At 25.8% G+C, this 23,997-nt stretch overlaps 1 protein-coding gene across 2 annotated transcripts; it reads left to right on the plus strand.

Moving 5' to 3' along the window:
- The first annotated feature begins 31 nt into the window (after window positions 1-31).
- Window positions 32-23,767, plus strand: LOC107446718 (E3 ubiquitin-protein ligase RNF126). 2 transcript variants are annotated; one of them, XM_016061436.5, is made up of 10 exons: window positions 32-601; window positions 4,429-4,499; window positions 4,582-4,639; window positions 5,467-5,597; window positions 9,525-9,562; window positions 10,949-10,973; window positions 13,280-13,331; window positions 13,420-13,513; window positions 13,844-13,959; window positions 19,994-23,767. In XM_016061436.5, exons 1-10 carry the CDS (start codon window positions 512-514, stop codon window positions 20,183-20,185), a joined length of 867 nt encoding a protein of 288 aa, XP_015916922.1. In that variant the 5' UTR covers window positions 32-511; the 3' UTR covers window positions 20,186-23,767. The 2 variants fall into 2 exon arrangements, with proteins under 2 accessions (XP_015916922.1, XP_042904022.1); XM_043048088.3 differs by having other exon boundaries at window positions 195-214.
- The last annotated feature ends 230 nt before the right edge of the window (window positions 23,768-23,997 follow it).

Below are 23,997 nucleotides of genomic sequence, written 5' to 3' on the forward strand. Positions count from 1 at the left end.
AAATACTCTGAGTTTCTGTTTTATTTCAGTAAACAAAGTTGGAAAGGAACTCAAATAGCTCATTCAATCTATTTTCCTTTTTGTTATATAATTTAATAATGAAATCTGCCATTTTTACGGTCAAAAAATCTTCACAAGCAGTGCTCCTTTCCAATAAATAACCAAGATTTGAAAAGGAATTTAAACTTATACAGTTTAATCAGTAGATAAAATGGTGAATAAAAACTCAGGATTATATTTAAATTTAATTTTTTTGTTGTTGGTGGAAGCGGGCGAAAAAGTTGATTTTGCGAACGTTATGGCACAGCAAAACTCCAACTCAACTCCAACTATCATTAAATTATCATCTTTGTTATTGGTTTGAGGGTTTAGTTTCTTTTTTAACGATTATTTCAAGTAATTTGTGATAACGTTATTTCCGTGTTGTTTAATGTGGAAGAAAATCCCCTTTTTGTTATTTTATTGTTTACAATAGTTGAATTTTCTTTTATGTTTTAATTCTACATATAATATGGCTGAAGGTGTAGAATATGAAATACCTAACCTTGGTATGAAATATTTTTGTCATCAGTGTTCCAAAGAAGTGTCACCCTATCAATCGGTAATTTACCAGTTTTTCAACGACATTCGTCGCCACTTATCTAAATAATTTTGTTTTATAAAGTCTACGCACAACACCATTTACATAAACTTAAACTTTCTAGCATTTCATTTGTTCAGCAACTTCGTGAAATTTAAAACAGTTTTGTAGTATTAAATAGATTTAACCAATTCATTTACTTTGAAATTAAAACATTGTTCAATTTCTTTAAATCAGTTACTTACGAGTTTCAATTTGATTATTTAATAAATATGAAATTATTGACGTGTTATGAAAAGTTTCAAATATTATGAGCATATAATTTAAAAATTACCAAAACATTTTCATGCCTTTAACTATTTCAATATTTTTGTTCTTTTTTTACCATATTTTCTCCCTGGCGATAGTTTAATTTTTTAATAAATTAATAGTTTCAACCATTAAGTAGGTATGTTAAGTTAAGTAGATTTCAATTGGTCTATTTTGCTTTATTTAATAGTAGTTATTTGTAATTAATATTTTAATGTACTACTTAATTGAAAAGTAAATAATTAGAAAAAAAATTTCCTTTCACCCAATAGTTATTTTAATTTTCGATTGCATATTCACTAAATTATTTAATAAAAATAAATTTGTGTGTGACATCAGCACATTCAATCAGAGATTATTATTGTAAAAATTAAGCTTAACCTAACATGTACTGTACATGTAAGCTTTATCTAACATGCTAATATTAAATACAATTCAATAAAATAATACACAAAACTGTATGTGGTTTAAATTTAATTAGAATTTTATGCAACCATTCTTTATCTTTACCTAAAAGAGGAAAAATAAATACTTATACTAAGTCTAAATCCATTGAAGAAATCTAAAAGGAAAATTAAATTGCTATTTTATCATAGTTTATAATTTTATCATAGTTGGCCAGACAGTCCAATGCCTTCATTTGAAGACTTCTCCATAAAGACTTACGATTTATCTTTTATCCCCAGTTCTTTTTATTGATTTAAAAAACTTAACTTACAGATGATTAAAATAAACTTTAAAGGAATTTGATTTTAAAGGAAAGAATGTTAATGGTGTTCTGATTTGTGCATGATTAGTTTTTCTCCAAAAAAATTTATTACCAGACCATCTTTGCATAGTTAGCAGACAAATAAAAAAAAAATTTAAAAAAAGCCAGCGAAATGAACATCAAATAAATGTCTTTTTTTTTTTTCGGGTTCAATTTTTTTTTTTTTTTTTTTTAAAAAACTATTATTTATTCTTTATAGAAATCTTTTATTTTTTGTTTTATCTTTAATTTTTACTCCTTGGTGTTCATTGCTGGGAATTTTTTCTCAATTTGTTTTGTTTAAAAAAATCTGAGGTCAAAAATAATGTACCACCTATTGTGCTGTTGCTTATTGTTCTTGCTTATTGATTATTAAATTAATTAAAATAAAAATTTTGTCAGTCAGTGTTTATATTATTCACATTCCTTTTTTGATTTGCACTTAGTTGATATTAAAAAATCAGATTTTTTTTTTTTTTTTGGTGTTGAAACAGTGTTTATGAACTTTTTTTTTTAAATATAAATCATGTATCATTTTTTATTTATCACTACTTGTCATAAATTGTAAATCTTATTTTGCTTTTCATTTAATATACTCATTTCCTAGATTTTTTCAGAACTGTAACCTCTGAGTAATATTTATATTAAATTAACTAATAAATATAGAAATGTTCCTAAATTTTTTTTAACATTAAAAACTTTAATCTAAGCTTATTTGGCTTTCATCATGTATTTGTGAATCATTTTAAATTAAACGTTAAAACATAAATTTTGTTGTCCTTAAATAATGTGGCTGAAAAATTCTGCAGGTCTGGTCTTGGTGTCCTTATATTTACAAAATAATGTGATTGCAGTAATTTTTTATATATTTATTTGAAGAATATAGATCATTATATAAGATTAATAATAAGTAATTCTTTATTTAGATAACATTAGATTTATAAAAAAAATTTTGGAATGATTATTTGAGTTTCTATGGATGGGTGACCTAATGTAAACAATAACAAGCGTCCTTAAACCAGAAGAAATTTAGAAAATTTCCGGTGTATCCCTCCGCTTATGTTATGACTACGAGGTGATGTGTGAACAAGCCTAATATTCTATGCAGTTTTGTTATTGAAATTTGGATTCAAATCTAAGCATAATTGCACCAGTCATAAGAGCTTTCAGAAATGTATTGATTCTCAGAGGTCGTAAGGCCAAAAAAAAAATTGGAAAGTTAATATCTCATTGTGAATAATTCTTAAGGTTTGCCATGTTTTGTATTTTATCCCTTATTTGGCTACATTTGAATAAAATGTCGCCAAAAATATCTTTTTAAGTTAGCCTAATTAAAAAATATTCTAATGATTATAATATTAATGTGATAATGCTGAAGTTTAAAGGCTGAAAGAAAGAACTCGGTACATGTGAAATACTGCAAAAGATATGATGCAATAATATGATGGTGCATTTTTTCAATCTGCGGCATAAAAATATATCGGAAGCAGTAACCCGGAAGTCTTGCGAGAGCAATTTAACCACTAACGGCACCACCCTTAGCTTTACACGATCACCCATCCATTAAAAAAAAATTATTAATGATTATATTGCATTTTGGCTGTGCCAATTTTTTTGTTCTAATTAAAGTTTAATTAAATTATGTCTAATTATTGTTTTAATTTAAGGTAATGATATACTAACTTTATCATCAAAGTAATGATATAGTATCAATTATAGTTTTCATGTAGATTAAATCTGATCATGAAAAAATCTGATTTCAGCTCTTTTAACTCTTATTCAGCTTATTTAACTTAATGTAAATTCTCTGTCAATTTATGTAAAATTTTTCTTAAGTTAGAGGTGCACAACCGCCCATCAACTGTTTCTGGAGCTTCTGAAAACAAAAAAAAAATTTTTTTGAAAAATAAAAATCTGTGGAAAATTTTGAATTTCAAATTTGAGTCATCACCTTGCATTTTTCAATTTGCATACATTCTATTGTAAATCTATCTTGTTTCTTGATCGCTCTTCAAAGGTTATTGCTATGAAATTCAGTATGGTTTTTAAAAATCTGATATTATTAATATGCTGCACAAATTTTGAATTTGAGTAATCACTTTTCAGCTTGCATTATTTTAATCAATTTCATCGCAATTCCAAGTTATTCAATCTTTTTTTCTTTTGATATAAATTTTTTAGACTAAGCATTAGTTTTTTCATTTTTTAATGAATTCTAATAATTAAAAGTATTTAATTTTCTGCAAATATAGTACTTATTTATTATTATTATTTTTTTTTTGATAAAAAATTTAGTGTTTAGAACACTAATATGTGTATAAAAATTATCACATTTGTGGCCAATATGACTAAATATGTGTGTGACCCTTTGTTAGTCAAAATACTGTGTAAGTGGCCCTATAGTAAATTCTAACTCAAAAAGGTTATGCACCCCTATAGTAAATTCTAACATTCATTTCAATTGGTCAAAAATTTTAACTAGGTAATTATAAATTTTTTACTTTTTTAAGAGATAGATGAGAATTGATAAAAGATTTTTTTGATTACATTTTTTTTATTTATTATTATTTTGTAATCAAAGTTTTCTCATTAAGTGGAAAAGTATTTAACTTGTTTATAATTTGTATTACTCAAAATTTTGAGTAATTTTTATTTTTAGTAGATTATATTGCACTGATCTTTATATTTGTTGTTGAGTATTTCCTATTTAAGTTTTTTGTAAAAATTTTAAAAAAAAAGAACCATATTTTTTTGTGAATTTTTAAAAAATATTTATATCTTTTGCAAATAGACTGAATTAATATGTCCTGATTGCTCATCTGGATTTTTAGAGGAAGTTTCACAAGAATTTTTGGAATTAGAGTAAGTCCCTATAAATATATTCTGTAGTACATAATGCGGAAGTAAATTGTATGCAATATTTATTTTTTATTATATTTTCCAGAATTCCTGAAAGTTACGAGTTTGACTCTTATTTTGGTGATGAGGACACTATTGTAGAAGTAAGTTGACAATATGAATTTTATTTTTATGGAGCTTTTATGTTTTGCTCATTTTGTATGTTTAATGGTTAAGGCGGAAGTTATATAATTAAAGATGTAATATTCAGGCTTAAATTTTTGGTTAAAGTATATTCAAAATAAAGTATGCTAAAAGTTGGCAGAATTTTGACTATTCTTCTGTCAATTTAATTTATGACATACCTGAAAAGGTTTCTCATTAGTTATGCTGCAGATCTTGTTCTCATAAAAGTTTTTTTTGTTGTTGCTATTTTTCAGAAATTGCAGTTCAGTTTACAGTTAAAAATTATATTCCAGTTATTATTGAAAAACATAGTTAGTTATAAAATTTGCGTAATTAACATACAGTTTAATCACTTAAGTTGTTTTAATAAATAGAATCTATAAAATGGACTGTTAAAAGTTTTATTTTTATTTAAATAATGAAGAATAAAAGATTGTTAATTAAGTAAGCTTACGAAATTAAATTAATTATATATTATTTTTGAGTACATATATTTTTTTATCATTTATGTGTGTATATTATTATTCTATATATATTAATAAATATATGTTCATTATTCTATACCTCATAATCTATTGAACCAATAAAATAATCTATTGAACCATTGAAACTTTAAAAAAGTGTTTAATAATGAATTTTACTAAATGTAGAAGGACTTATAAGACTGTTAAATTTATTTTATTTGAAAATAATTGTGCTAAATTATCATTGATGCAATTTAAATATAAAGAAATTGGCTGCATTTTTAAAATTTTGGTACCTTTATTGTCTGTTCATTAATCATATTTCTTAAAATATTTCATAGGATCTTTTAACTCACCGAAGACTGCTGAGCCAGTTCTTTGATGACAGGGAGGAAGAAAGCTCTCCTAATTCTGAACTAGATGCATCAGGACTAGCAACTCCAGAAGAAGAACGAGATTATAGCAGATTAAAGTGAGTTTCATTTTAGATTTTTTTATAATAAATATAACTATGTATGTCTGCGTGTGTGTGTGTGTGTATATATATATATATATATATATATATATATATATATATATGTGTGTGTGTGTGTGTGTGTGTCTATAATGTTCTGCAATTTTAGTGGAAGTATTCTATATTAAATTATTCTACATTAGTTACTACAGTACGACCTCGAAAATCCGGATCTCCGAAATCTGGAAATCTCTAAAATCCGGACTCTCGCGTCCAGTTCGGCATAATTTTTTTTTTTTTTTTTAATCATTTAAAATAAAAATTTTGATGTAAAAGCGCAACTCTACTCCAACAATGAAGCAGTAGATGAAGAGGTAGGGGTGGGGAGTGATAAGGAAATTCCAGTCATCCTTATCAGCTCTGTATAGATAACAAATAATACAAAGGGGATTCCCCTCTATATTCTTCAATATGGAGGGGATTCCCCTCTATATTCTTCCATAGATAAGGAGTGCAGGAGAAGGAATTTTTCTACCACCTTGTTTTTCTCCCTTGTGAAGAAAGAAAACTGGTTCTTTCTTAACCTTGAAGCTTGATAGGTGGGGAGAAGTTCTTTCATCCCCCAACAAAAAAAGGATTAGTATCAGCTGGTACAGTCTAGTCTAGAAGCATCTGTTTCAGTTATAAGTTGAAATTAAGCGTGCATTTTAAGCTTATATTTTTTAGTTTTAATTGCTAATATTATGTTATCTAAACGATCGATTACGGGGGAAAATAACGAAAGTTTGATTTTTAATGTTTATTATTTAAAGTGCATATTTATGTTAAGTTATTAAAATTGACGTAGGAGGTCTATGCGTGTGCATTTAATCACAAAATCGGCCTCTCGAATTCGAAACTTCGATAATTCTATGAATTTAAGTAAGGTATTTAAAATTCGGAAATCCAGACCTTCCAGATCCCCCAGCAGTCTGGATTTTTGAGGTTGCACTGTATTTAGTCTATATTAATTAAATACATAAACTAGAAAGCATTTAGCTTTTAGTTAAAATTATTCTCAAAAATTAGAAAATTAATACAGTTGAACCTGTTTATCCGAACCGCGTTAACTCAAAAACCTCTATATTTCAAAATTTCTGAAATTCCCCACAATTACTATCGAGAATCAATGTATTTTCCATGTTTTTGTCGAACATTATTTTCTTTAAATCTCTGTTTTTAGAGTTTCTAATAGTCGAGCACAAATGCCCAAATTGCATAACTTTCTTTATAAGTAGCACTTGCAGACAGAGATGAATTTCGTGAAACCACAGGAAGTGGGGATGTACAGGTTGGGATCGTTTCTTGAATTTTGAACACTATCTCTGTGCTTCCTTAACTAGAAAGGAATATAATGATTCTGGCCGTTAGTAGCGGGTTGATGAGTAGGACGGAGTGACCTCTAGAATAACAAGAGGTTGAAGGCATCAGTAAAGAAGAAGAAACTGTTGATGCTGGAAATGCAGTGCCAGATTTGCAAGATTGGAATGCAATAAAATCAGATTTAATGTTGACATTAATTTTGATGATTTTTATAAGTGGACTACTGCCTGGCAACATGCGGAAAACTGACAGATGTGGAAATCTTATGTAATGTCAAAGGGATATCAGATGAAGAAGGACCTGAAGATTATATTGATGAACTAAAAGTGAGTGTAAAAAAGGTAGTAAAAGCTGTAGAACTCATATTAACTATTCTTGTATCCCAGGAAAATGTGATCTACGAGGAATTTGCTGCTCTTTCTAACCTTAAAAGAATAATTGCAACAAAGAAGATAAGGCATCAAAAATCTTTGAAAAATTATTTTCAGTGTTAAATTTATGTTACAAAAATGTTATGTAAATGTGTATGTGGTAGAATTATTCTACTAAAAAAATTAAAGCCTTTTTAATAGAATTTCTGAATTGGGTATAATATGAAAAAAGCACAACTACTTCCACTTACTAGGAATAACATTTACCTTTTAGTTTAATTAATAAACTGAGTTTTAAATATGCTTACTAAATTCATAAACTTCGGTAAAACAACAATATAAATTATTTCCAAAGGAACTAGACTAATACAATTCCAACCTGGCGAGTAGCGACTTATAACAAGACACTTCGTTTGATGCTTTTACTTGTTGCTAGAAATCAGGTTCGCAGAAAATGCTGTTTACTAGTTAAATTTAGTAGGAATAACACGATCTGTGATGTAGGCTATAGTATACCCAATTTAATTAAATTTTTTAACGTATCTGTATAACTCGAAACCTCTTTATCCCAAATTTTTCGCCTTTCCCGCGAGAATTGAGGTAAACAGGTCTGACTGTATTTTAACAGGGTGCGTAGCGTTTGTAAAAAGTACTTAAAGGTGCTTTTTGTGAGATTTCGTTTTTAAAAGCTTTTAAAGGTGCTTTTTTCATCTGGCGTTTTTTAAAAGTGCTTTTTTTCAGGAAAATTTTTTTTTTCCTTCAGTGATATCTGGCGGATCCCCTGCATTTCACGAAAAATGGGGAGTTTGCTATGTAATCATTCACACGGACTTCATGTTGTACCCACGTTATGACTTGCGCATGCGCGCACACTCGAAATTGAAACCCGAGTGCTCCAATTCGGATAGAGTCAGATTCTTATTAAATGTTTTTCTTTTTTATTTATAATTTTATTCTTTTTTATTTTATTTTACTTCTTACACTTTTTTGATGTAGGGGGTAAGGGTACTTTTGTTCAGAGTCAAGTTGAATTCACTCGGTGATGTGGGAAAGTACTGATTGTTTCGATTTACGTCCGTTTCTTTTTTTTTTTTTTTTTTTTTTTTTTTTTTTAATGTTAAAATTGTTCATAAAAAGTTTTTGTTTTTCAATAACATCATTGATTCAATATGAATTTTTTGAGTTCTTGAAAATTTTTGTAAAGTGCTTGAAAAGTTTTTAAAAAGTGCTTATTTTTGATTCAATGATTTGGCTACGCACCCTGTTTAAGAGTCAAAGGTAAAACAGTGTTCTAAAAAATTTTTTTGGAATTGCTTACAAAATATGTCAATTAAATTTTTTGTCTTTTGAGGATGGCCTGATTACAAATTTTGTCCTTTGGCCCATTAATAATTGAAGGCATTAAGCATAGTTAAAATTTATTTAACAGACCTATACTTCACCCTTCACTAGTTATTGATTTCATGCATGTCAATGGATTCGCAGACCTGACTGGAGATAAGTAACAACAACAAAATTTATTTATACAAAATACAGCTTTCTTGTTAGCCAAATAATTTCAAACCCATAGAATATTATTATTTATTATTAACAGAGTAATAATTTTAATACACTTAATTAAGTACGTTAATTAGTACACTTCATTCTTGTTTTTGAAACAATTTGTAGAAGAGCAGGTATTCACTTATCTTCCACTCCTACTTTTAGTTTGCCATATCCATAACAGAAAATAACAAATAATCAAACTAACGAGACTGTTTCCTATGCTTGTAAAATATTTGAAGACTGCACTGCCAGTTTATCTCCATTTTACAACCCCAAAGGAAAAAAGACAAAAAAACATTTGCACCTGTTTCAAGCATTATGGATGTGTATAAGGGATGAAGTAAAGTGACAATCTAACTTCACCATTTTTCTATCATTTAATTTTTTTTATCAATGCTAAATATAACAGTTATATTAATTTTATATATTATCAATAATAAAGAAGTAAAGAACATACAATAGAAAAATATTTCCATATTGTGTGTGGTTTTTGTACCCCCAACTAGAGCCTTGATGTTAATTAGTTCATAATTAACATTATTCTCATTGGTAAAATTGAAAAAAAAAAAAAAAGAGTGGGAGAAAAAGAGCTTGTTATATATAGTGATAGTTACTGATAAATTTTTTGTTTTTTGTATATTTCTAATTTTGTTTTCAATTTTTTTAGCACCATTTTGCCTGTTAATGCTGACTATATTAGTGAAGGCAAGTTTTATAAATTTTTTATAGTTTGTATTAAAATTACACCTTAATTGTTATTTGATGTTATTGTTAGTTTTTTGTATTACATACATATTACTTACATTGTATTACTTACACATTCCAATTTTCCTATTAAAGAAAGAAAAAAAAATCAAATGGTTTGCATTTCTAACAATTTCATTGAATGTTTGTCTTACATTTCCTCCTTTTATTTTCTATCATTAATTTTTAATGGAAAGTGATTGATTATTATAATAATGTATCCATAATTATGTGTAATTAATTAAATTAGCAGCAAAATTTAATTTGTTATCTTAATAGAAATTCATATAATGTAACATTATACTTTTAAAATACTGTCATCATTGGCAAAATATATTATTAAAAAATTATTATAATGATAATTAATAAAAAAAAAATGTAAGAAAAAAATATTGGGATTTTTTCTACCACCATTGAAGTTATTTTTCAATAATAATATCCACAGTATATCTTTTATTTTTTTTTTAAGTTAAAATTACAAATATAATTTTGATTAACTGATTAATTTGATTATTGGTTTGAATAAGCACATCTGAAAAAAAATGTCTAAAATAAAATGATTGAATGACAAGAGTTAAATAAAATGGTCTGATGATGAATTTGAAAATGAAGACATAAATATCTCTTTGATTTATAAATAATATTAGTCTAAAAACTGTTTTATGTTGATGAATTTTTGAAAAATAATGCATTACTAAAAATTATACAGGATTTCTTTAAACTTTGTTTTTCCTTAATTTCATTGCAAAGATAATAATTGAATATTATAGTCATAAAGTATGCAATTTAAACTCGATGCAAATAAAAGCTTAAGGGGTAAGGCTTAAAGCTATTTATTTTGTCAATGTTGTGGTATTGTTTAAAAAACACTTAAAAATTAGTTTGGGAAATGTTCATGTTCTGAACAAAATATTTATTAGATTAGAAATCTGGCAGAATCGTATTTTATGAAAACTGTACTAATAATAGTAATTTAAATCTTAATGAAATGTTGACTTGGATCAAAAGTTATTTGTTAGGATATTTGATTTTTGGTAATTCTCTGTAGGTACAGATTTTTTAATTGTGTTATTAATTTAAAAGTTGTTTCTGATTGTTTTAAATTTTTTATTTATTATTTTTTTAAAGAATAAAATCCTAATAATGAAATACTTGTATAGTTTTAAAAATGTGTTCAGATAAAAAAGCATGCTAAAAAAATATATATCTGGTTTTTATTTATTTATTTTTTTATGTCCTGTATTGAAAAATGAGTATTACTTAATTTAAAATTTAAAAAAAGGCAAAATGCTGTATTGTAAATTTTTTTTAAAAAATTAAGTGAATAATGATTAAACTTATTTTCAGGTGAAGCACAGTTGCTGAGAATGAGGTATAAAATGTATTTAATAATTATAATTTTGTATTATAATTATTATAAATGTATTATAATAATTTATTAATGCTTGTTGTATGCTCAATATGAAGCTTACTTAAATTTTTAACTTATGATCAGTTATAATGAATGTTTTATTAAATTTTATGTTTACAAGATTTGTACTTTTTATATGGTTGCTTAGCTGCCTACTCATCATGCTTTGCTAGTTTCTCCTAGTAAAGTTGAAACAAAAACTCTACTGTTTTCTGTGTATTTTTGAAAAATTCATTTGGAAAGTCTGAAAAAAATTACTATTAAAATATTTTTTTCCTTAGTTTATTGCTTGCTTCAGTAGTAAAATTTTCTTTTTTAATTTTTCAGTTGTAAAATTCTTTTTTTATCTAGAACTTTCTGATTTTTAAAATCAAGAATATTCTATAACTATCTAAAATAAATTCAATATCAATTACTATCGGAGTTGGCCTAATTTAAATTACAATTTAATTAACTCTATTTTTTTTTTAAAAAAAATTATAATTTTTAAAGTTATTTTTAATTTTAGGATAATTTATAAAGATTCTTTAGGTTGCGATTTTTTTTTTAAAGTCTGATTTATTCAATATTGAATGTTTTATCTAGGTAAGTATAAAGAGGATAATTAATGTATGTAAATTATTTATTTAATATTCAAAATTGAAAAAAAGTAAATGTGGATTAAACTGTTGTAAATTTTTTTTTAAAATTATAACTGTAACTAAAAATATTTGCTGTTTAATAAACATAATAATACAAATTTAGTTTCATGTTTATTTAAGACAAAATAACTTGTTCAAACATGTAGCCTGTATTTATAAATAATGAAGAAAGACTTGTTTTGCCCAGAAAAATTTAGAATAAGTGATTTTTTGTACGTTTCTTGATCTAAATTGATTTTTATTCATTTGTTAGTTAACTGATAAATTGAGTTTTAGTCATTTCAAATTCGTGAAAGTATTGAACTTCAATAAAAAACAATTATAATTTTATTTTTCTATGATTAGTTTGTTCTAATTATATAAAAATTTTAACCATTGATTTCCAATAATTGTTTTTAAAATTATGATTTTTGCCAACCTTGATTATTATTTAGAAATAAAATGTCATTGAAATGTTTGATATTTTACCTAATATTCTGCATGAAATTTATATTTCTTAAAAACTGTTACATTTTTCCTTTACAAATTGGTAGCCGTGGAGCAATATTTTGAATATCTTGTAAAAGTGTGTTGAACTTCTAAGTTAATCTCTTTTTTTTTTCCTTCAAAAAAAAAAAATGTTTGTTTTTGTTTACTTCAATTGTTATCTTCAATGCTGTGTAGATAAGAAAATAACTTTTGTTTCTTTTTAAAACAACTTTCTTTTCACCATCCTTGTATCATCTTGACAATAAGTTATATTCTATTTTTCCTCTTGTACAATTTCAAGCTCAGTTTTTATCTATATTTGTGAAAGCTATGCATTATATTAAAATATTATGTAATATAAATAAAATTCATCTTTATTGAAAGCTTTAATTTAAAAAAAAAAAACACTATTTGTGTAAACTAAAAGAATTTATTTAAGGAAGTAAATTTTGCAGTTATTATAACAAATATCTTTAAGACTTAAATTTTCAAATTGAATTGTCTTGTAAAAGAGGAAGTAATTTATGCTTTAAGATGTCTGTACTTCCAGGATGGCAAACCATGATGTATGCTCTGATTTTTTCTTCTCTTTATGATGTCAATTATAATATTCAATTTCCCACTTTCTAATTCCTTGTTTATTCAAAAATTTTCTTATGCATTTTTGTTTATTTATAAATTAGAGGAATTGTTTTGAGAAGAAACTAGTTTATTATTTTAAAAAACAATATGCTTGTAACATGATTATTTTTAAAATTTACTAATTATTCATTTTTAGCAGTTTAGTACTTAAATTATAAAAAATAATAAGAGAATGTGATATTTGAAAAATAATAAAGCCTATTTTTATTTAAAACATTTAATGAAACTCTTTTACGATTTTCCTTTTATAATTATTTATATGTTCATGTATTTAGAAAACACTGAATTTTTCAAATTTATTGATAAAAATATAAAGAAAATCTGTGAAATTCAGTGAAGTTAGATTGTTTATTCTTGAAACCAGTATTGTTTATTCTTGAAACCTGTAAGTTTTTGAATGATAAATAAGTTCAATAAACAGCGCAATTTAAAAAAAAAATATTATTTTTTAAACTTTATATTATTTCTTTACTTCAAATTCAGCAGTTTTGAAATATATTGCTTTTTTTTTTATAGGTTCTTTGATGATTTCAGTTCCGATTCAGAAGTAGATGCACTTGCTTCTCAAGTATAATTTTATTGTTGTTAAAAATAAACATCTAATTGTACATTTAACTTTCTACTTAACTCATTTCATCTTTATAACTTTTATTTAGTTGTTAGATGAAGTAGATATAAGTGGCCCTCCCCCCTTAATGAAAGATCAGATTAAAGCATTGCCTGTTGTTATTTTAACTGAAGCCCATGTTGGTAAGTTATACTTACTGTAAATAATTTTAATTTGGCTTTTATTACATACATGAAATTAATTTTGCCAGTTATCTAATTGACAAATAGTTTATATATAATATTTTAATGTGAATATTACTCAAAATTTATAACTATATTGCAAAAACATTTATTATTGCAAAATGGTAAATGATCAGAAGTTAAAATGCGGCAATCGAAAATGAAATATTATTACAAAATTTAAATGAAATATTTTTACTATTTAATAGTAATTATGTAGAATTAAAAATCAATAAAAATTATGTTTACTTATTAATGGTAATTATGTCTAATTTTCTGTCTCTATAACAGGTAGTGAACTTCAATGTACAGTTTGCATGAATGATTATAAAATAGGAGAGAAAGCAAAACAACTTACCTGTGAACACCTGTTTCATGAGAAATGTATTGCTCCATGGCTAGAAAGAGTGAGTATAGGATTTCAATAAGTCACTATTATAGTAGCCCCCTTTTTTTTCAGAAAAAAATAATGAAGTTTTTTTTTTTTTTGATAAAAAATTTTGTTATGCTATTATTAGGGCCCTATAAATTATGCGGAAGTTTTTTAAAAATTATGCGGCAATTTTTAAAAATTATGCGGCAAGGATGCAGTGTCTTTTAAAAATTATGCATGCAGAAGTTAGTCCAGAAGCTGCGTTTTCTTTCAAACTCTGTCTTTGTTTTGTAAAAATTTAGCCGTAGCAGGATACAACTCTTCCATAATCTACTGAATTAGGAAGCACTGAGAGCACTTGTCTTGCTTTTTTTGTAAGTTCTGGAAATCTCTCTGAGACTACTTCTGAATTCCAGAATCTAATTAAATCCTGGTTTGAACATTCTTTTACATATTCTTTGTAAGCAGCATACTCGAGTTTTATATCTTGACAACTCATTCCTGGAATATTCTTGAATACATCGTCGTCTTCAATATTGAAGTTGACTGCAGTTGACTGACCACATTTGTTCTGGATCGAAAACTCGAGCAGCTTTCATGAAGTTTAATGCAAGTTGACTAAACTTGGGCCCACGTTTTTTGAATAGGTCTAGTTCTGGAGAGTAGTAAGTATTCAACTTTGCAATTATTTTGTGAAACACTTCTTGAAGAAATACGTTGCATGAATCTTTTCGTGAGTATGATGCCTGAGAATTACATTGAAGTTTAGACCTCAGATCAAAAATCTTATTGTAAGCTTTGTGAATAGATACGCCACATGTTTTGAAAAAGAGAAGAGTATCCATTAATATCTGAGCGTGTTCTGCAATGAACTGAAAGTCTTTGCAAACGTACTTGCTTTCCACCAAAAACTTTGCACCGATTGAGACAAGCAGTGTCAGGAGAAGGGTTCATTTCACTGCTAAAAAATTCTATGTAAACATTACAATATTCAGCATGATATTGAACTGATTTAAACCATGAATTCCACCGTGTCTTTACTGGTGCTGGACAAAGTTTAGCTTTCTTATTAGATATCTGTTAAAAACTTTAAATAGCGGCGCTTTCTTGCAGGACAATGCTTGAACAATTTCTTAAAGTTTCCTGTGAATTTGTCCACCTCTGTCAGATTCTTGGAAAGATCTGACCACCTGACCAAAAAGATTCTTGGAATTGAAAAAGAAGATATATTTCAATTGAAAAAAAAACCCTTAAGGAGAAATTTATCTGGTAAACGAATACATTTTGCTGAAAAATAAAAATTATACAGATATGCTGCGATTACGCGGAAAATTGTAGATTATGCGGATAATTGTGAATTATGCGGGTTTCCGCATCTTCGCTTAATTTATAGGGCCCTAGCTATTATGTTATATGATTCTCCAAAACTCCTCAACCTTCCTCGTTTGCTTCCCCTTTCTTCGAAGAAAAAGGGAGTGATTTCTGGGAAAGAACTGAATTTCTTCTAGACAGACAGGTGGGGCATTATTTGCAGCATACTTTTTCATGCTGAATTGAATTGAGCTAATTTCAAGAGGATCTGACTTAAAGTTTAGAAGTTATAAATCTTTTTTATACAAATTTGTATTTGTACTTATTTATGTATTTAATATTACTGTTACAATTATTAATTTAAACAAGTGAGACATTCAATTTCATTTTTTCCTATTTATTTTGTTTTCAATATTGAATCAAAAAAGACTATACATAAGTCAATATAATTCATATTTTAAAAATATCAAGAGTTTTTATGTATAAAAAGCACTATTTTTTGACATGTACTTATGTGTACACTTAACAATTCTAAATTAGAATTGTTTGAACATGTAAAGTATATCATTTGGTGCATTTTTCATGCTGAATTAAGTGAGATAAAATAGGAATGGATAAAAAAAAAATTTAAGAAGTTATAAGGTTTTTGTATACAAAAAGTATAATTTTATGCTTGCACTTATTCACAAATTTTATATTGTTACCAAGACAAGTGAGGTATTGTCTCCTATGTATTTTTCATGCTTAATTGAATGAGACTCAACATGAAAAAAAAGGGCTAATATTTCAAAGTCTAAAACAGTTTTTTTTTGTTTTTTTTTGTATGAAAATTACCATTTTTGAATTACTTTAATTTTGAAGAAAACTCTTATAACTTTAGTTTCATTCAATTCAATACAAAATATTTCTTCTGAAAATGTGTATTACATGTTCAGATTATCCCTAGATAGCAAAGTAAAAAGTGTACTGATCCATGTCAAAAATAGTACTTTTTATATATACAATGGTACTTATGAAATATTCGTTAATTTAACTAGTGAGTAGTCCCGTTTGATTCCGCATACAATAATACATAGGAATATCTCACTTGTTTTAATAACAATATCAGATATGTAAATTGGTACAATTACAAATTTGTATTTTTTGTTCATAAAACCCACTTCTAAGCTATTAGTCCTGTCGTCTGAGGATTGATCTTGTTTAATTCAGTGTCAAAAAATACATCCGAATTAATGTTTCACTAACAAGCAATTTCCCCCCTCAATCCACATCCCTAAAATTTATTACATGCATAGTAGAGTAGAGAAGTTGTCAGGTATCTTTATGGAAACTAACCTTTTTGTGAAAAAATCTTAGGTATTAATTTTTTTTGATGAAACACCCTTTTTTTAATATAAGTACTAAACTATGATTTAAGTTTAGTGATTTATCTGGATATGGTAATGATGGACAAATGTTTAAATTTTTTAAACTATATTAATTTACATGAGCTATTCAATTAACACTTAATGAAATATAAATTATATGTATTTTGAATACTTATGCAAACTGTACATATTTTTTTACATATAGTTTATTTTTACAAAAAGTAACTATGGAAATACCACTTTTATTTTTTTTTTAAACCTAACATAACTTAAATTAACTATTTAGCTTAATGAACTGAATTGCACTGAATTTTTTATTAGTGAAGGGCCAAGACTAAACCTGCATATAACTATTTAAAGAAGATAGCTATCAATTTAGGGAAAATGTATGATTTTTCTTACTGTTTTAAATAATTTCCAAGACATTTTAGTTATAACTTTTTCCTAGTTAAGTGTCTGGTCTATTAGGGCAAGTGAAGTGACTGATTTTGACTGTGAGCCATGGCTTGGGGATCATTAATTAAAATATTCTTTTCTAATTTTTACTTTAGTTTCAGCATTGTTAATATTTTATAAGCAGCTATGAAATTTTAACTGTTTTGAAATAAATTTTATTTAAAATTTTACTATTGCTTTTTTAATTTGTGAAATTGACTTAAACATACTAGTAATACTTAACATAACACACGACATTAAGTTAAGTAAATTTATATTAATTTTCTCATAAAATGAACATTTTACCCATTTTTTTTTCTGACAATATAATTTTTTGCAATTATTACAGCAAATTTCAACATAGCTTTTAAAATCTAAATGATTTAAAAAGACTTTATACCATACTATCCCTATCATTACTCACCTGATTACCGTTGCTGAGATTTTAGTATTTATGCAATTTTGTTAATGGTGCTTTCAAGAGTTATTGCTTCGGATTTCCACGTTGTTTTTAAAATTTAGATTTCTTTTTTGATACAATACTATCCACTAATTTTGAGTCACTTTTGTATAATCACTTTGTTACATGCACTAGTCAATTTCATATCAAATTTGGTATTATTTTTTTTAATGCAAGAGTTTTGCAAGCTTTGAAAAATGTTGCTTGATTTTTTTTTCACTTCTTTTTCTTCATTATGCGAGACTAGAAAAAAAAATATCTTGTTTTTTCCGTACTGTAATAAAATGCTGCCGCAATTTTATGGCTTTGTTGCTGTGATATCAAGCTTTTTGATCATGTAATAGCGGAAATCAGATAAAAATTATACAAAAATCGGAAGTCTTGTGAAAATCATAAATAATTTACTGGAAAAAGAAAGATTCTCATCCCAGTTTATCTTAATTTAAATTATAGAAGGTAATGTTTTTTTAGTGGGTCACCCTTTACTTGTAATACAAAGATTCAAAAAATTTAGATTGTAAATAATATTCTACAAGAATATAAATTTTTGATGCTGAAAAGTGCAATAGAAAGATTAAAATGTAAAATCAACATATTTGTAACTGTTTTTTAATTATTTTATATATTTAAAATACATTTTAAAGTAATTGCATTCCAGTAATTAGATAGCATTTTCAATAGAAAAGTAAACTTTAACAAATTTTAGAAAATCATTTGGCCAAGTTTAAATTATATTGTCAGTATTAGTTTATAGTTGTTTAATGTGACATACAGATGAATTTGTTGCTACTGAAACGAAGCAAGGGTATGAAAAAGTAACCACTGTAAAAAAATTAACTTTGAAATGTTTTAGAACAGGGGCAGCCAACCTGTTTTAAAAAAGGGCCTCTATTTGAAAAAAGAAAATTATGCATACCATTTCCAACATTCTAAAATTTAAAAAGAAAAAAAAACTACTTATGTACTGATTGTAGGAATATTAATTAAATAGCACTCATTTTTCATGTAAGTTTAGTAAGTAATGGTGATTTTTAAAGGTTGTCTGTTAGGTTTTGTATAAAATGAAATAAATAAGTTGAAACATTTCATTTTAAATGATTGTTAAACAGATTGTACATAACTGATTTGGCTTTGTGGTAGTAAGCTTATAGTTAAATATTTAATTTTTAAATCAACCTTTGTTAGGCCATGCAAGCCATTAGGCTTATCCCATAATCGAGCTCCATGCTGTCTTGCAGTATCATTGTACCAGTGTCAAACTGTGTAAGATTTTGATGATGACAACGTAATTTTCAATCTTTTTTTTTTAATTTTTCAATAAGTCTTCGCAGACCACTATTGAAGCATACCATGCCACTCTAAGTAGCATGCATGATTCTGGTCCATTTATTTTAATACAGGCAGTTGGAAAAAAATTCTTTTTTGGAAATTCAATTGTTTGTTTATAAAATCAGCCATTTATTAAAATTTAAGTTGTTAGGAAAAAAAATTTAAATTTTTTTTTTTATAGATGACAGGCATTGTATAGCATAGAAACAGCTGTATATCTTTAATTGTTTCTTTTCTACACTATTTATTCCAGAACAAAGTTTAGTTTTATATATACAGGGTATCCGCGCACCCTGGAAAGTCATGAAAAATCATGGAAAGTCATGAATTTTGGTAATGAACAAAATTTGTCATGAAATGTCATGATTTTTACTATTTTTTAAAAAAAATCATGGAAAGTCCTGGATTTAGGTCTCCGAAAAATCTAATTTTTAAAATGGAATCTCCTTCCCCCCCAATTTCATCCTGTTCCAAATATCTGAATTTCTAACAAAATCACCACTCAGTCATATTTTATTTGAATATAAAAAGATTTTATCATGTTCTTTAAAAAATTATGGTGTTCTTTCAAAAAATGAAAGAAAAAATATCATTTCTAGAGCGAATTATCCTTTAAACTCTCTTCTGTGATACAAGAATTTTTATTATTATTTTTTTAAAAATTTTATCAATTTAAAATTCTAGTTGAAACAAACATTGGAGAATTTTTTTTATTCCTAAATGACAGAAAAATCAGGAGTATTTCTTTCCTTTCTGATGAACAAGAAAAGTATCTTTAGAATATAATTCTGCAGAAATTTTTTTTTGCTTTTGTATTTTTTTCAGCTATTTTATTGTTTCAACTCTTTCCTTACTCTGTTTTTTAAGTTTAAAATCTATAAATATGAAGATGAAGTGTATAATAGTTTTGGTTATGCCTATTTCGAATAATGTTATTATAATGCTTTTTTAAATTTATTGTTGCGTTTTTGTTGGAGAAAATAGCAACTTCGTTAAGTCATGAAAAATTCTTGGAATTAGTCATGGAAAATCATGAATTTGAAAATCTAAAATGTAGCAGATACCCTGTATATATATAAATTGATTTTAGTATATAAATTAAACAAATTACTTTATTAATGCTTATTGATTTTGTTTTTAATCTTGATCTTGTATGTATTGTTTAGCAAGCTTCTTGTCCGAATTGTCGCAGAACAATTAAAGTTGAAGGCAAGAGTAAACGTTCTTTAAGTTGTCCAAGGACATTAAATATAAGGCCCAGAAGTTCCAATTCAAGTAACAGAAGGTTCTCAGAAGTTTCCTCTCTAGGTGATTTCTTCACTGCCAGTATGAATATGAATCCTTTCCGGTTTTTGTAAATAAATTATTATTTCAAATATTTTTTATTCAGTTGATGTAAAAGTACCTTCAGTTGAAGGAACTATTGAAGCCAAGCAGAATTTATTTTGCTATTAGTATCTTTTAAAGGATTAATTTGTTTTAGGGTTTTCTGGTACAGAAGTTCTTTTTTCTTGGTTTGTTGCAGAATATAATGCAAAAGGAAAGTGTATTTATTACTTTTAATACTTAATACTTTTGATAATTTTTAAATTGTTCATAAATTTAGAAAAAAAATGTTTAAGAAAGGTGCCTATCAACAAAAGCTCAATTATGTTTTTTATATATGTATTTACATGATTATTTCCCTTTTCATGTATATAAATTAATAAGCGTATGTTCTTCACGGTGTTAAATTATGACCTACTTACAAGAATTTGTTCATGTGTGAAAATAATCTTCAATCAAGTCAAACTTTAAAATTAAAAATGTGTAAATACCATATTAATGCTCATAATTCGTGTTTTTGTGCATTTTGCTATCTCCAACAAACTCAAATAGAATAAATTCAGTGCTTTCATTATTTCATCTCACATATATCTACTAATTCAAATAAACTCTCTGTCGTAATTTTAAAAAAAATATATATAACTCTAAGAGTTCTTATGCAATAAAGCATTACATAGAAACAATAATTTATAAAGTTTTTTGTTGCTACATATTACCATGTATGCTTTTTTGATTGAATATGCGTTAAATAAAAGTAAAAAAAAAAAAAAATAATAATGAAAAATAAAACTAGATTTAACCAGCTAAAGTGAGGATGATTACAATCTTAGATGGTAAAAGCTTTAAGTTATTCTTCTATATGTCGATAAAGAGATAATTCACTATAAGATAATTCATAATTAACTCTAAATTGGTATAATGCTTACTATTCTCATAAGATATAAATATTCACTATTATATATATTCATGAAGGCTTTTACCCACACTGTAATATAGATGTTGGTTTTGGGCTCCAACCAAGAATTGAATAAACTCTGTTTAATTGGAAGCATTGTATGTTCTTAGTGCTTTAACCTTGTAGGATTGGTAATTCCAACTTAAATTAGTTAAATCTAGGTTTATCTTTCATTTTAACTTGATCCATAACACATAATTTTTTTATTTTCTACATTTATGCCAATGTTAAATTTGAGCATGTAAGAGTGCTATGATAATTCTATTGTTTAAATATCATTCAATTTCTGAACAAATGTGAAGCTTTCTAGCAAAAAGCTAACAAACTATGTTCACATTTATTCCTAGAACCTTTTTTAAAAATATTTTTTGTTGATAAAATTGGTGTGTTCCATTGCATAAAAGTGTTTCCTAATTCCTTATAAAATTCTATAATACAGGAGAGATTCTCTTTGTTGCAATTATATTTTGTATAATAAACTGAAGACATATGTAAATTTGATGCGTTTTTAAAAACAGGTATTACAATCTGAACTTTTCTTATTTATTATTTTGTGTTTTGATGTACAGGAGGTTACCAATTATTCAGAAGCCCAATATTATTTCTGTTGTCAGGATCACTAAAGAATAGCAATCAAACATATTCAATGAGACTGATTTTTTTTTCTTTGTTTATTCGAGACACAAAATGCAAAAATATGAAGTAAAAAAAAAACGTAATTAAGGTATTGCAGTGCCATTTAATTATAAGTATAATTTCAAATCAAACAATTTGAAAGTTGTTTTTCTAGAAAATAGTTGTTTTTATGACAAATTTGTGCTTGAAAATTTTTTGGAATATTGAAAGAAAGCTTTGAATGGAGTCCTTTTCTCCGTCTAAAACTAGTTCCAAAACTGTTCTAATTTTTTCCTGGATAAGAGGTTCTATACTTTATATCACTTTCAGCAAGAAACCTTTTGATAAAAATTTGTAAAAGCCATTAGCTTTTTGAATTATGTTAAATATATTTTTAACATTGTACTATTAATAAAACTTAATATAAGCTCTAATTTTGAATTTCTTTTCTGTATCAGTGCCTAATTTTCTATTTTAATCAATATATTAAAATATTTGTAGTTTTAGTTTCTTAAGCAAGGTAAGATTATTTAAATCATTAATTTTAAATTTTGTCCTATGAAAATTTAATACATAAACTGAACTTAACATTTTATTTATTAATTTAACATTAAATTATCTTCAAAAATATCTACTTTTCCAGTATATTTGCTTTTACTTCCATTAATTTTTTGTATTTCAAAACTTTTAATTCTTAAACGATATATTCTTTTTTTTTTGCAGAGTAGTAGGAATTAAATTTTGAAAGTTGTTAATACATAATTACAATTATAATTTATATTTCAATATGTATTTCTAATCGCAAAATTTCAATATAAAAACAAATGCCAATTAAATAAATAAAAGTATAATTACTTGTGAATTAATTCTATGGACAGAAACTTCATACAAGTTTTAAGAATTGATTAATTGTATTATTTGATCTAATTTATTTATTTTTGTTATCTTTTCCCCTCTCCAAACAACATTTGATCTCATTATTAACATTAAAAAAAAAAAGTTCCTTTTTAATATTGTAAGCTTTGTTACGATGTACAAAAAAAAGTTTTGTTTTATTAATTTATAAATATAGTCTTGATCAGACATGCTTTTACAATTGGTGCAATTTTTTTAAATATTTATTTTCAGATGTAAAATTATTATTTTTTTCTTTTTGAAAATATTGAGAAGTTTGTGGAAATTAGTATAAAAAACTACTTGTAAACTTACAAAATATTGGCAGATTTGAGTTTTTGATAGTTATATGTCTTAGTTTAAGTCTGAAAAATATAATTTTTGTATTTACTAATGGCATATTTATAATTTGATACGTGTGTCAAATAACTCAATAAATTTAAAAGTACTTTCAAAATTCATGAGGAAAAAAAATCAGATTTAATTTGTAAACTATGTTTATCAATTTAAATAATATAAACTTTATGTTATAACTCTAATAATGTAAATTTTTCATACATATTCATTAAGTTATTTTTTACTCAACTGATTAGTCATAAATTCACGCTATATGGAAAAGAATAATATACTACAGTAGCACCTTGCTAATTCAAACCAAATATGTTGGATTAATGTAATGATATGGTATCACTAGCATTCAAAGATAACATGCATAAATCTGGTATTATGAATCATTCATTATATAGAGTAAAAAAAAAGCTTTAACCAATATGATTTGTAATTTGTTACTTCAAACTTTAGATATGTCAAAAAGTGTTAACTTGATGACTTAATAAGTTTAAATGTCATGTTAAAAAAAGTGATATTTTGATCACATGATTTAAGTGAAATGTGTCAAAAACCAATCAGACTTTATATTTTGATTTTGAATTAGCAGGATTCTAATGTATGTATTGTAGTAAAATTATTTGTTGGACAGATGACTAAAACCAACGAGTGTGATATCTTATCCAAATATGTGGAGTGTTATAGACTTTGAATTTGGCATATCATCATGCATTTGCAAAATATGGTTATTCTATATTGTTTGATGGTGTTTTGTATTATATATATATCATGTTTTGTGAATAAAAAAAAATTTACATATTCAGTTGTTGAAGAAATTATTTGTCGTTTATGCTATTGTGGCCCATCATCAGGGGTTGATTTACTCCTGATGAAATCAATAGTTAAAACTTTCCACTTATTTCAGTTTTTTTCTTGCTTGATTTTGATTCAAAATTGTGAGGACTCTTGAATAATATTGCGAAGAGAAAAAAATTAAAACTTTGAATAATTAGAATTGCGATCACATACTTATTTACTATTTTTATTAGAGGA

This window comes from Parasteatoda tepidariorum, chromosome 5 (assembly GCF_982258835.1).
Source record: "Parasteatoda tepidariorum strain Cologne lab strain chromosome 5, Ptep-v5.0, whole genome shotgun sequence".
Taxonomy (NCBI): Eukaryota; Metazoa; Arthropoda; class Arachnida; order Araneae; family Theridiidae; genus Parasteatoda; species Parasteatoda tepidariorum.